The sequence below is a fragment of the Limanda limanda genome, chromosome 23, assembly GCF_963576545.1.
Source record: "Limanda limanda chromosome 23, fLimLim1.1, whole genome shotgun sequence".
Taxonomy (NCBI): Eukaryota; Metazoa; Chordata; class Actinopteri; order Pleuronectiformes; family Pleuronectidae; genus Limanda; species Limanda limanda.
In genome coordinates this window covers 5,497,306-5,511,162 of record NC_083658.1, presented here as the reverse complement: position 1 = coordinate 5,511,162, position 13,857 = coordinate 5,497,306, and the positions used below count along the sequence as shown (strand labels likewise).

At 42.0% G+C, this 13,857-nt stretch overlaps 3 protein-coding genes across 3 annotated transcripts; 2 read left to right on the top strand and 1 right to left on the bottom strand.

Moving 5' to 3' along the window:
* Positions 1-302: 302 nt before the first annotated feature.
* Positions 303-3,392, bottom strand: unc50 (unc-50 homolog (C. elegans)). The gene is made up of 6 exons (XM_061066756.1): positions 3,306-3,392; positions 2,141-2,412; positions 1,921-2,041; positions 1,668-1,807; positions 1,317-1,424; positions 303-957 (listed from the first exon to the last, which is right to left on the bottom strand). Exons 2-6 carry the CDS (start codon positions 2,406-2,408, stop codon positions 821-823), a joined length of 774 nt encoding a protein of 257 aa, XP_060922739.1. The 5' UTR covers positions 2,409-2,412; positions 3,306-3,392; the 3' UTR covers positions 303-820.
* A 598-nt stretch (positions 3,393-3,990) lies between these two features.
* On the top strand, positions 3,991-9,667 carry LOC132996473 (NADH-ubiquinone oxidoreductase 75 kDa subunit, mitochondrial-like). Its single transcript, XM_061066755.1, has 19 exons — positions 3,991-4,066; positions 5,199-5,275; positions 5,478-5,569; positions 5,685-5,792; positions 5,954-6,030; positions 6,144-6,225; positions 6,349-6,479; positions 6,599-6,784; positions 6,878-7,012; positions 7,131-7,245; positions 7,406-7,551; positions 7,635-7,763; positions 7,966-8,095; positions 8,196-8,356; positions 8,448-8,602; positions 8,708-8,883; positions 8,977-9,111; positions 9,188-9,260; positions 9,358-9,667. The coding sequence occupies exons 2-19, from the start codon at positions 5,203-5,205 to the stop codon at positions 9,447-9,449; spliced, it is 2,196 nt and encodes a 731-aa protein (XP_060922738.1). The 5' UTR covers positions 3,991-4,066; positions 5,199-5,202; the 3' UTR covers positions 9,450-9,667.
* Positions 9,668-10,768: 1,101 nt separating this feature from the next.
* Positions 10,769-13,467, top strand: zgc:110699 (uncharacterized protein LOC325371 homolog). The gene is made up of 7 exons (XM_061066757.1): positions 10,769-10,820; positions 11,634-11,690; positions 11,818-11,891; positions 12,125-12,263; positions 12,732-12,825; positions 12,952-13,023; positions 13,347-13,467. The coding sequence occupies exons 1-7, from the start codon at positions 10,769-10,771 to the stop codon at positions 13,453-13,455; spliced, it is 597 nt and encodes a 198-aa protein (XP_060922740.1). The 3' UTR covers positions 13,456-13,467.
* Positions 13,468-13,857: the final 390 nt, after the last annotated feature.

The following is a 13,857-nucleotide window of genomic DNA, read 5'->3' as shown; positions in this document are numbered from 1 at the left end:
ACACCAACATTTCTCATGTTTTCTTTGGAAAGCTTAAAATAATAATAATGCTTCTTATATATGGAAAATAGAAACTAAAGAGTCATTATAAAATCTACTGAGATATTTCCACTAATGGCTGATGTTCAAAACTTGTATTATATATTATAAAACAGAAATATTAGTGTTATTCCAGCACATGGTTGTCATCATGTCCAGTCGCCCATTGCAGGGACAACAGTGCCACTGTGTGGCTTTAGCATGTAACTGCAATTACACTCTCACCAAAGGTGAGGTTATTCCTCCATTAAAGCCACATCCAGTTAAATTAATAAAACCTTTTATTGAAAGTGCTCTGGAATGTACACTTCAAGAGAAAAAGAAAAGGAAAAAAGTTTGCATCCCACATTCTTCCACTTTCCTCTCCTCTCTTCAATAATCAGGATTTTACTTTGTTCTGTTTTTTTTAACCAAACTCAAAGAAACAAAGCAAATTTCTCCCCTTCAGAAACAACGCTCTGTGTATATATTACAACCTGCCAGAGAACTATTTACAAATCATACAAAAAAGAACAACGATAAAAGCTCCGTCTCTTCTGTCCCGTTGTTTCTGCAACTGGTCCAAACACACCACTCTTCAGCTGCAGGTCATCATGAGATCCAAACAGAAAATCAGGTGTGAGTCAGCGCAACTCAACCCAGAGGTCCCAGTTTCCATAGTCCCTCTCCACCGGATGTTGGCCGACAGCCGCTGAAAATAAATTTGATGTCCCCAAATAAGGATTTTGATGGCTTGTCGGCCTAAAGGTGTCTTGTGTCCAGTTTGAAGTGCAAACTGGTTTTATTTGACTCTGAATTTGTAGAATGAGCAGAGGCTCTGGGTGAAGTTCCAGCCCAGAGAGATGGAGAGGACGTAGAAGAGGCCGAGCAGAGCGAAGGGGTAGAGCAGCACCACCGTGTTCTGCAGGAAGGGAAGAGCTGCGAGGACGACACACGATCACGGGTTAAAGACAGAAGAAGATACAAAGTCAGACTGAAACATAATCTAATATATTATATGCACTACAACCAATCAAAAAGCTGAATTTTGAGCAGGGCCAACAAGGTGAATATAAAGTTTGACAACATGAAGTGAAGCCAATACTTTCAATCAGAAATATTTATTTCACTTAAAAAACTTAAACCCAAGAAACAAGTGAAATAAGTAATAAATTATAGTCGATATATAGTAACTTTGACCATCATTTTATCAGTTTAACCGACTTTAATCCTGTTTCAATAACAAGTGGTTTATAATTAAACATTTTAAAGTCTCAGTTAAGGTGAATGGGGCTTACCATTGTACCCTAAGAAGGTGATGTAGAGATAATAACCGATGGCGATGAGCCACAAAGTGTTTCCGACAAAGTATCCCAGGAACCAGTCTGAGTTTATCACCACAATATCTGAAACACACAAAACCACAAACTGCAAATAGAGACACAACATCTGATAAACTACATCTGTGTAAGTCTGGTTTTGATTTTATTTTTTGTCTTGCATCAAAACTTTATTCTCCTCTTGGATATTTTATAGGAATGATTAATAAAACATGTTAAATGCATTTTAAAGATAATTTAACAGCTTAAACAGAATGATGTCCTTAAACACATGCAGCTACAAATCACACAAAGAGATAATCGACTCACGGTTGATGAAGAAGAGCTGCAGAAAGTGCAGGATGAGTAACAGTGGGTAGAACGCATTGAGGTGAACATCAAACGCGTAGCCCCACTCAACATCTAAATTTCTGCTGGGTTGCTTTAGCAGGTACTTGTTGCTGATAAACCTGGAATAGACAAAAGAAGAACAGATTCCACCTTAGAGCTCAATTTTCCAAAAGCTAGAGAGACAATGTGAAGATGATTTTCATACAGTAAACCAGACCAACTTGCGACTCACCACATGAGCGTCGATATGAGCAGACCAACTCCTATGCAGTCAACAAAAACCACCCACAGCAGCAGTTTCAGCGTTTCCAGGACACCCATGTCCAGCACCAGACCAAAGCCTAATGTTGACACTACAGACGAGCACAGGGAGCGTTTAGTTCTCATTGTACATAGACAACATCAGGATTAGCCCAGATGCATTATATAAATAACAACACAGTCTGACTGACCACACAGCCAGATGCTGAGCAGGACCAGGAATGCAGGGTCGTCCCTGGCCCACTGGTCCTTTGTCTGTTTCCGGTAGTGGAAGTTGCGGTAGACCCTCTGTGGCGACGTGAACAAGTACAGCATCTGCCACATGGCAAAATCAAAGTCCATCTGTCCAAAATGCAGCAGCCGCCTCAGGTACTTGTAGCGTTTGGCGCCCGCCGTGTGGCGTGCTGCGTCTCTGGAGCCGGGGGCGCCGTTGCTGTGCGGCGAGGTGGTCGGCAACATGGTGCTGAAGATTTGATTTCAAGTTCAAGAGGGTGAGGGAGATGACAGACAGGTTGAAATACTCCAATATCCAGATGAGTCTGTCAGTCTAAAAGTGACTGTCTGGAACTGTGTGGTAACCAGCAGAATAAACACACTGCCTGCTTCAACATTTTAAGCTGGCAAACTTTTAATTAAGAATCTGTGTTATTTAAAAATCTAGTTGAGAAGAATAAAACTTTGAGACAATGTCAGATCATGCACTTGGACCTTGAGTTGTTGTGCCAGATTATTTTGACGCACAGACTTTTTAAGCTGACAAATTACAAAGACTGTGCATTTTAGGGTTTATGATCAATGGATCATACACAGCTATTATAGTTCAACTTCAGTATTTTGTCAAACTAAGAAAACAGTAGGAGAAGAGTAGGGTGTTTAACTGGACCTTTCCTGTCATGCTAACTCCAGACCAGTGCTGACCCTTAGTGACAACATGTCTACAGCAACACACACAGTTCTGTGGCTCTTTCGTTAATAGCAAACATATTTACATGTGTAACATATGACACCTTTTGTGTTCTATCATTGATTAGTCATCAGAAATGGTGACAGCACATAAACACACCGGGTTACTGAAAAGCTAAGCTACACACTGACCAAGCTAAGCTAACTGTTGGTTCATATATACACCAAAGACACACTGAGCAGACACACCACATATTGAGGAAGGCTTTTCCCTATAAACACTGATAAAGGTTATTTTTTAAAGTTATTTGACGCTAGCTGACACAGTTAGCATGCTGCTAGCTAGTTTCAGAAGGTATAAAGGCCAATTTAGTCTCATTCAAGACAAATCTAATATAAAAGGCATCGGAGACAGATAAATAACTAAATCGCTCCATGTCTGAGGATATTTACCAGATTTTTGCTGCACTCCTTCACAGGAGAAAGCACCAACTCTCGTTTCTGTTTGTTGACGCTTCCTGAACTGGGATCTAGGAGAGCGAACACGTAGCGACTTCCGCTGAGCGCCCGGGGCATTGTGGGAAATGTAGTCGAAGATGAAAGCCAAGTTGTCCAATAATTGTATTTATGCGTTTTAGTATTTTTGTTGTGTTAACAAATTACTGCAATCGACTCAATGGATCCAAATAGCTCGTATGTCAGTGCAGTAAAACAATAAACTAAAAAAACAGAAGATGTAGTGTCATGTCAACAAAAGTGAAGGTTTTATTGTGAAAATAAATGAATATATATTTTTAATCTGAATAAATCAAGATCGTTTTTAATCAGATTTTTAAAAACTTCATTCAATGCTGAGTTGCTTTTAAACACATGGACAAGGATAGTAACTTAAGGCATTACAACAAAATACTAATATATACACCATCATAACATAATGACCATATATTTAATACTAAAGTTTCATATTAATACTACTACTTCTACTAATACTACTTATCCTACTGCTAACAATAAAATGTTAAATTATAATAATTATTATAATAATAATTATAAGGGATTGAGTAAAATGCTCAGAAAACTTTTATTGTGGAATCTAGAGTCTAATATCAGAAGGAAGTGAGCTTCCACTTCCGTTAACAGCAGCCATCGCTATTCTACTAGTGGTTAAAACTCAGTTCCCCGCTGTTCTGGTCCAGAAGGCCAAATAGCGAAAGGTAAGATCGAAGACAAACATTATTCTCTAAGATAAGTTTACGTTTTTACGTTATCAAACCGCATCTTAAGGGTAGAAGTACGCGTTTGACCCATTAACCTGCAGGTACCCTCTTACAACACAGTGTCCTTGAGTAGCTAACGCTGCTAGCCTGCGTCCTCACTGCAAGGTTCATGCTGCCTTTAGCTGCTTCTCATGTCCACGTTGCTTTATAACAGTTTGACATGATCTTAACATGTTGTGGAAAACGATGATCTGTCCTCTGTGTGTCATCTGCCTGAAACGTTACCATGGTGGAATGACAATAACACGTTGTTGTTGATAGCTTGTTAGCTTAGCATTGCTAGCACTGGGTCTCAATCCAAAACAACAAACCCTGCAATAAAAGATGCTTCATCAAAATAGTTTTGAGGTTGTTCAGCAGATGGATGAATGTTTTGGTTGCTCCTGATTTCAGCCTTTTGCCTTAAAAGCTGAGTTTCATTAAGTGTTCATGTTCAAAGTTTGTATCTAATCTTTATCATAGTAGTTAATCCCTGATGAATCAAGAACTGTACCTAATATTGCATAGTACATATTTATTAATATCATATAAGAAAAGGTTAATTTCAAAGAGGAAAAACTTCTCAAAGGATGTCAAGTAAAAGAAAAACTGGCTGCTGCAGCTATGTTATGAAAGCATCACCTAAACAGTGTTAGGTGTTATGTGTTATGTGTGTTTCCTCACCTCTTAACAAGCCACTATCATTTGTACTGCTGATCAATTCATCATGCAAAAATTCTTAAAGTTAATTAATCGTTTAGGTCACTTTTACAGAGAAATACCAGAGACTCAGTTCTTAAAATTTGAGCGTTAAAAGGATCTTTGTTTTAAAATTTTCAGTGAGCGTGACATAATCTCTTTGGGATTTGCTGTGTGGTTTGAGCAAAAAAAGTCATGTAGGGCTTCAGATAATTGTTGGAATTGACAGTTGCTCTCTTTCTTGAAATGATTCCTGTTCAAATGTGAATGTGTACTTTGCTGATCTCAAAGTCGCAAAACCAAGTAAGATTGCAGATTTCTGAATTTCAGATGAAATTTGATACATGGTATCTCTGAATAAGATTGGCTCATATGTTGCTTCCTCTCACAGAGTCATGTTGCGACTGCCGTCTGTCGGCCGGGCTCTAGCCGGAGCTGCCAAGAGCAGTCTGGCTCCCTCCAACACCGGTAAGATCTAAAGTGTTTGTGTTTATACATCTGTGTGTGTGTCAAGGTAAATAGCAGGTTCTTGTGTATATTTGTAAAATATAATTATATTTATATATGTCTTAAATATAGGTCTACTTAATATACAGATTTACCTCTGTAACACCTTTGTGGGAACTGAGTCATTTTTAAACATATTAATTTGCATTATGTGCATTTTCAGTGCGTACATCAGTGCGGGCTGCCAGCAACATGGTGGAAGTGTTTGTGGATGGGAAACCAGTGGAGGTTGAACCAGGAACCACTGTCCTCCAGGTGAGAGGCATCAGATTCATTTACTTCAAACTAATACAGATACTGACAAGGATTTTGTGGCAATTATTTAGTGTATATTTTTTGTTGGCTGAGTTCTCTTTCCTCTCCCTATCAGGCGTGTGAGAAAGTAGGAGTCCAGATCCCCAGGTTCTGTTACCATGAGCGCCTCTCAGTGGCGGGAAACTGCCGTATGTGTTTGGTGGAGATCGAGAAAGCTCCAAAGGTAACAAGAGGTTATCTGCTTGTCTTAGCCACATTATTTTAGTAGCCACTAGGTTGAACAAGCACTCAAGAGAGAGTAGTTACAATGGATTAGAAACTACTGTAAATGTTTGTGTTTGAGTGTGGTATTTGATTTGTGTGTGCTTGGTTGTGTGCCTTCAGCCGGTAGCAGCCTGTGCCATGCCCGTCATGAAGGGTTGGAACATCCTCACCAACTCAGAGAAGACACGCAAAGCCAGGTACAATTAAAAAAAATTATACAATCTTTTGTAAAACTTTAAAATATGTACCTGTAGGTAATAAACAATTGTAAATGAGCTTGACGAACTTGTGTGTGTGTTTGCATCATCAGAGAAGGGGTGATGGAGTTCCTGCTAGCCAACCACCCACTGGACTGCCCCATCTGTGATCAGGGAGGAGAGTGTGATCTGCAGGTAATTAAAGGACGAGGTTATGGAAGTTAAAGTGCTAGTTCACCCACTAAACAATGGAAGTGAATGGGATTAAGGTTGATTGAAAAAGTAAGTGTAAACACAATCTGCATGCGGTGTTCCCAGGATCAATCCATGCAGTTTGGTTCAGACCGCAGTCGTTTCTCAGAAGGGAAGAGAGCAGTGGAGGACAAAAACATCGGGCCGCTGATTAAGACCATCATGACTCGCTGCATCCAGTGCACCCGCTGTGTCCGGTAAACATGAACAGCCATACTTATGTCTCTAAGGAATAATGTGATGATCTTATTGTTTGCAATGTAATTTCTATTGGTGAAATATACTTAGTGAGATCTTTTGTTTGTTTGATTTAAAGTTTTGCCAGTGAGATCGCTGGTGTGGAAGACCTGGGAACAACAGGAAGAGGAAACAACCTGCAGATTGGGACGTACGTAGAGAAGATGTTTATGTCGGAGTTGTCAGGCAATGTTATTGACGTCTGTCCCGTCGGAGCGCTCACCTCCAAACCCTACGCATTCACCGCACGACCATGGGAGACGAGGTAGGACAGGGTTGGATTCTTCAGTTAAGCTGATGGACTAAGAGTAACTGCTACATTTGTTTTTTAAAATCTAATCTTCTGCTGTCTCTGCAGGAAAACCGAGTCGATCGACGTGTTGGATGCGGTGGGCAGCAACATCGTGGTGAGCACCAGAGGAGGTGAGGTGATGAGGGTGATGCCCAGGCTGAACGAAGACGTCAATGAAGAATGGATCTCTGACAAGACCAGGTGAGACAGACCCCAGCCAGAAATATAAACCTATTACTATAACATGTTGCAGATTCAATCGTTTTTTTGTTGCTATCTATCTTGACTGAGGAGTGAAACTTGTAATGTGTGTTTTCAGATTTTCATACGACGGTCTGAAGAGACAGAGGTTGACTCAGCCAATGGTTAAGGACGGTTCAGGTCAGCTGACTGCCACCACCTGGGAGGATGCTCTCACTCGTGTCGCTGGAGCAGTAAGTTTGTGTCTGCTGCTTTATGCAACCTGTCTGTTTAGTCCTCTTTCTGTAGTTATACTATGCTGATGGAGGATGTGATGTCAATGCTGTCTGTCTTTAAAAAAAGGTATCCTCGATTGTGCATTAATGCTTGTCTGTGTGTGTTGTGTGTTTGTAGCTGCAGAGCGTGCAGGGCAGTGAGGTTGCAGCCATCGCGGGAGGGTTGGCTGACGCTGAAGCTCTGGTCTCCCTCAAAGACCTCCTCAATAGATTAGACTCAGATAACCTCTGCACCGAAGAGGTCTTCCCCATGGCTGGGGCAGGGTAAGTCTGCCTGTGTGGTCATGAAGGTTATGAGTCTCTCTAGGTGTGCAGTTTGTCACCATTTTTTCCTGCTCGCTCTGCAGCACTGACCTGCGCTCCAACTACCTGTTGAACTCGCGCATCGCCGGCATTGAGGACTGTGATCTTCTGCTGCTCATAGGAACCAACCCACGCTACGAGGCCCCGATGTTCAACGCCAGAGTCCGCAAGAGGTAAACTCACACATCACAGAGAGAGACAGAAACACACGGCTTCCGTTAAAGTTGGTAGTTATAAAATTAAATAATATGACGACACAATTGATGTCATTTAAAGTTGTGGCTTGTAAATTATTTCCACTATTATTATTAGTTTGCACGATATTTGATGGACTTGTGTTTGTAATCGACCTCCCATCATCTTCGTCCTTGTCAGCTGGCTCCATAATGAGCTGCAGGTCGCCATGGTGGGTCACAGTGTTGACCTGAGCTACACGTACGACCACTTGGGAGAGGAGACTTCGGTGCTGAAGGAGCTGGCTGATGGCACACACCCCTTCTGCCAGGTAACGTACACAAAGATGAAGTCTGATCGGTTTGCATGATATTTGGTGCAAGATGATGAACTGATGTTGTTGTTTTTCCTCTTCCAATCTGCATCTCCAGGTGCTTTCAGCTGCTAAGCGCCCAGTCGTGGTTGTGGGCAGCAGTGCTCTGCAGCGAGAAGACGGAGCTGCCATTTTGGGCGCCGTCTCCACCATCGCTCAAAACGCAAGGACCAGCAGTGGGGTGGAGGAGGGGTGGAAAGTCCTCAACGTCCTGCACAGGTAGAACTTGTGTGAAGTTTGTAAGATTTAAAACACGATTAGATGCCTCCTGCTCATACTTTTAGTATGTATTGTGCGTGTGTGTTACCAGAGTGGCCAGTCAGGTGGCTGCATTGGATCTGGGCTACAAGGCCGGTGTTGACGCCATCAGGAATAATCCACCCAAAGTCCTGTTCCTGCTGGGAGCTGATGCCGGCTGCATCACCAGAGCTGACCTGCCTAAAGACAGCCTCATCATCTATCAGGGTATAAACACACTGACACTCAAACACGTCACACAGCATCCACACATTCAGCAGGTCACAGGAAAGTCAAACTTTACTGATATCTGTTTTTTACCTCTCCATCCAGGTCACCATGGCGACGTAGGAGCAACAATGGCAGACATCATCCTACCAGGCGCGGCATACACAGAGAAAAATGCCACTTATGTGAACACTGAAGGCAGAAGCCAGCACACCCGGGTGGCCGTCACCGCCCCTGGAATGGCCCGAGAGGACTGGAAGATCATCAGAGCTGTGTCTGATGTGAGCAGGATGTTTCTCACAAAGAAAATACAAACGCTCCTACTGCACGTTAACATTTAAATTGACCAAAGAAACATGTGTGTGTGTTCGCAGCTGGCTGGAGTGGCGCTGCCCTACGACACCGTGGATGAGGTCCGAGCCAGACTAGAGGAGGTTTCTCCTAATCTGGTGCGGTATGACGACATTCAGGAGGCAAACTACTTCAAACAAGCAATCGAACTTGCCCAGGTACACGCACGCACACACTGACTCACAGGAGCTATTTTTCCGACACTTCTCTTGATTAACCCGTTTCCTCTCTCAGGCAGTGAATCAGGACCTCATAGCATCTCCTCTGGTGCCACCTCAGCTGACTGTGAAGGACTTCTACATGACAGGTACGTGTGATTTTTTATTTTGGATACGCCGTTTAAAATATTCTATATATAGAAATGTGAAATAAACTTCTTATGCCCGCACCTTCTCTGTTTTCAGACTCCATTAGCAGGGCTTCACAGACGATGGCCAAATGTGTCAAAGCCGTCACAGAAGGAGCCGCTGCTGTCGACGAGCCATCGATTTGCTGAATCACATCCGCTTACAAACAAACGATAATAAACTCTTCCTCCATCGTTGAAATAACCAACCGACACTTCTCTGGAATATCTCAGCGCTGCTCCTTAATTTAAAGTTGTCCTCGATGCTTGTTGTACACAGTTGAATTGTTTTCGCTCCCGACAACGAGCTTTGTTGAACTAAACTGAGAAACGTATACAATATAAATAAAATCTTACTTATGTCTTTACTCCAGTTTAGTGGTTTGTGTCATTGTGTTATTGTGTTACACTCTTGTCACTGTTTGTCCTCATGGGAAAGGATTAGACAGATCTGGAACTGGTCAGACCTTGACAAAAAGGTGTAGAATTTGAACAACACATAAACATCACATTAAAGGAAAACACAAAATTAAATGGCGAATAAGAAAACATAAAGACAACACAACGACAAAGAAAAAACGGGAGAACATTTTTGCATTTCAGGTCCAGCATGAAAATCTCACTTTTATACTTTAAACACTAAAAGACACAGACCAGCATTTGCCGAAAAATGCACTTTGACTGCTGACTTGCAGGATGTTTTGAAAGCGTCTGAGATCTTGTCGAGTGAAGTAAAGGAGCTCGGACTTTAAACGACCTGGGACTGTTTGTTGTCCAGCTGTTATCTGAAAGAAAACGGTACATTTCGAAAAACTACAGCAGCAATTACAGCACCAGTGTAATTGCAGCTTTAGTTCCAGACACATTCACTGTGTTTGTTTTTGGGCGCAACATACCGCACCACACCCAACTTCCAAAAACGCCCCTCCAGTTCTCCAAGCATTTTGATTGTTGAGCCTCCAAACCATTATAGTGTGGTGGGACTTAACTGCATCTCAGAGTCAGTATTGGGGGTGTTTGCACGTCTCTTAAAAGTGTGTTTACACGTGTCTTGAATGGATCCAGAATGGGAAACTGGCATCAGGAGCTGGACATCTCTCCTCCAGACTAATGGCTCTTGTCATATACTGTTCCCTGAGGAAGAGAGAGAGGGAGAAAGAGAGGGAGAGAGCCCTTAAAAGCAAACAAGCAGAGGCGCACACACTTAAACACACAGAGACGGAGAGGAGAGAATCCCATCCCTTCTTTCCCTGTCTGCTCAGTGTCTGACACTCGTTTTACTCCATATCTGGAACTCTTTTTCACTTAAAGGTGAGTATTACTCCAACTTAAAGTGTTAACCTATACATCCACCTCTATATATATTTCTATGTTTTCATATTGTGATATATTCTGGTTTTCTCTGTAGGGTTTTCATGCCGGAACAAACAGGACAGCAGACAGTGGACTAACCGTGGCCCTGCAGTAAAATGGTTCCAGTTAAACTCCTCATTCTGGGAGCTCAGAACACTGGAAAAACAGGTAAACAACACACAGCAACACACACACAGAAACAGGATCGTCCTGCGTGTGTACATTTTTGGATTATGTAAGCAAAGCAATAATCCAGCTAAAGGAATTAAAAGGTGGAGTGTAGGGTTAGATTTTGTTCATGGTTGCAGAAGATTTTTGCTTAATATGGAAATGTTACACGGGTCCGAGGTTGACCCATCTTCCTGAGCGCTGAAGTGGAAATGTGCACTTCTGTGACCTCGTCTGACTGTTTTACTGCCAAACCACTGCCTGTCTCCCATCATGTCCACTCTCAGGGTGGAGATTCCTTCAATGTGTCGTGCTTTTCATGCAAGAATTATGATTTCCTTTAAAGGTTGTGCTCTTTCTGTGTAACTTCATACAAAGACTCTCATGTGAATGAAATATTAGGATCCTTTTCTATTCACAAAATAGGTAGAAAGCAAGTTGTTATGCATGAAAATATGAATAACGACCCAGCCGTAAAGGCTTGAATAACAAGTTGAAGAAGCTTAAAGAACCTTTCTCAAAGTGTCTCGCGTGAAGGAAAGTGAGCCCTCGAACACCAGACGCTCAAGTCAAACAAACATGAACCCGTCCAGACGCCTTCCACACAAACCCTGAGAGCGTTTGTGCATCTGTTTAAACAAGTCAGGGAACTTCACAAGGAGGCTCCTTCTCAAAGCGTCAGTGACATAATGTAATGTGAACACTGATCAGATGCATGATCAGATCGTGTGTGTGTGTGTGTATAAATGTACAAAATTACTTTGTGACTGTCTGTTTTTGGCTGCAGTCACCGAGTCTGTTTTCTGTCTCCAGCGCTGTGCGTCCGCTTCATAACAAAACGCTTCATTGGAGAATACGACCATAAAAAGGGTAAGACCGCACAAGTGTTTATCACAATAAATGTTACAGACATGGAGAAAATAGTTGGGTGCATCGCTTCCATCACTGCATAGTGATTAAATAATATGAATATAATGTGTCTGTTAATGTGCCCCAGAGGTGACCTACAGATGTAGTCGGGTGGTGGACCAGGAGACTGTGGACCTGGAGATTTTGGACGTAGCTTGTAAGGTAATGTTTGAAATTGAAGTTGAAGTTATGAAGGTTACTGTGGGTCTGTGAATTCCTGGATGACTGAGCCCAGGGAGCATTCAAGGCTTAAGGATCAGGGAGGATTGCTGCCCCTTGTAGTGTAAAGTGATTTATTTCCTTTATTCATGCCAATAAATAATTTCAGTGGTTTATAATGATATCTTTGAATGCATCATAGTTCACCATATTCACTGAGGCATGATCTTCTCCAGGACAGCACTGTGGCTTCTCTGGAGTCGTCTATCCGCTGGGCTGACGGTTTCCTGCTGCTCTACTCCATCACACAGCGCCTCAGCTTCCTGGAGGTCCCGCGCCTCAAGAAACTCATCGAACAAACCAAACAGAGCCTGGGTAGGAACAGACTCCTCTGACTGTGACATTAGAGAATTCATTGGGATATGTGGAGTTTTTCACTGTAAATAATTCCACAGGGAGATGTCAAAACCTAATCTTGCAAAATAGGTGGCTTTAATGCCAATTATTTTGTAAGATTATTTAATTTCTAATATCTCTCATACAGGAACCTTACTATATATTATACTGTCATGGTTTTAAAAATGTTGTAGACATATACTGAGGTAGTGAGCCAGCAGTATGATCTCCAGAGGACAGTGTGTTCACTATGTTCACTCTGTAAGTGCAGTTTGTCTCTGGTCATCCTCTGTTTGACATCTGTCTATTGTCATCCACTCACACACACACACCGATGTACATTCCATGTTTAGAGCGTCCTGTAGGTATGTGTTAACGTGACACAGAGCTAACAGAGTCATCATTTCGGTTTATTGTCTTCACTTTGTGTGTGTGTGTGTGTGTCAGTCGTTCCTACAGTGCTAGTAGCCAACAAGGCTGATTTGGAAATAGGACGGGAGGTGACAGCAGAGGAGGGACAGCGAATGGCCAAGGATTTAAGGTTTGTGTGCATGGGAAGTTTCCATTTTATTGTATTTGTTAGTTTGTACGAATACAAAACCTTTTTATTTGTCAATTGTCAGAGAAATTTAAGTGTATGTATGTTTGTGTGTGTGTGTGTATGTAGGTGTGGATTCAGGGAACTGTCAGTGGCCGAAGCCATTTCAGCTGTGGAGGCAGCAGTGTTTCAACTCATCAGGTGTGTTTGACCGTACTTCACACAGTTTGTGGTACACACACACACACTCAAATACACACTTGTCCTCGAAACAATCTCTGTGTAGTCTTGACTTTTGAGGCTGTGATTGATTTGCTCTTTGCAAAGCACAAAGGAAATGGAGGAGTGAGAAGATAAATTGTGGCTAGAAAAGAAAAGACGTTTGTTCTCTTTTTGTGACGTTTTGATTAGAATTCAGTCACAGTTTATTCAGTATCTGACGGCACTTGTACTGTTAAGTTCCCTGTGAGAACAAAACTGCTGAAGTATATTGATTGTTATTGGTGACATATTGTGTCCGACAGGCTGGTGGTGGATCAGCAGCAGCCTCTGCCTGACAGGCGCTCCTACATGCTGACGGTTCGCCACGCTCTGACCAGGAAACTGACGCGATCCAAGACCATGCAGTGGTGACCACAGCAGACAAACGCTTTGCCAGCTACAGTTACAGGGGGACATTTGATTTCCTGATACTGGCCCTGTAGCACTGAAAAGATGTTTGGACATTGTCTAGTTGAAGCTTCGACCTTTCTGAATTCAGTGATCGTGCAGGAAGAGACTACGACAACAGAAAAATTAACAATTATGATGTTTTGCAATTTAAAGCTGATGAGTACAAGAAATTAAACTTTAAGCTAAACTGGTCGAACATATAGTTTGTGATACTGCTGCCCAATTTCAGCGCATTCATCTGGAAAAGAGGCATTAGCAGGATGAATACAATAATTTAACAATGGGTATATGTAGTTGGCTAATACAACTAAAATACATAGAAATATGTATTTTAAAATATAATGATGTTGGTATATTTACTGT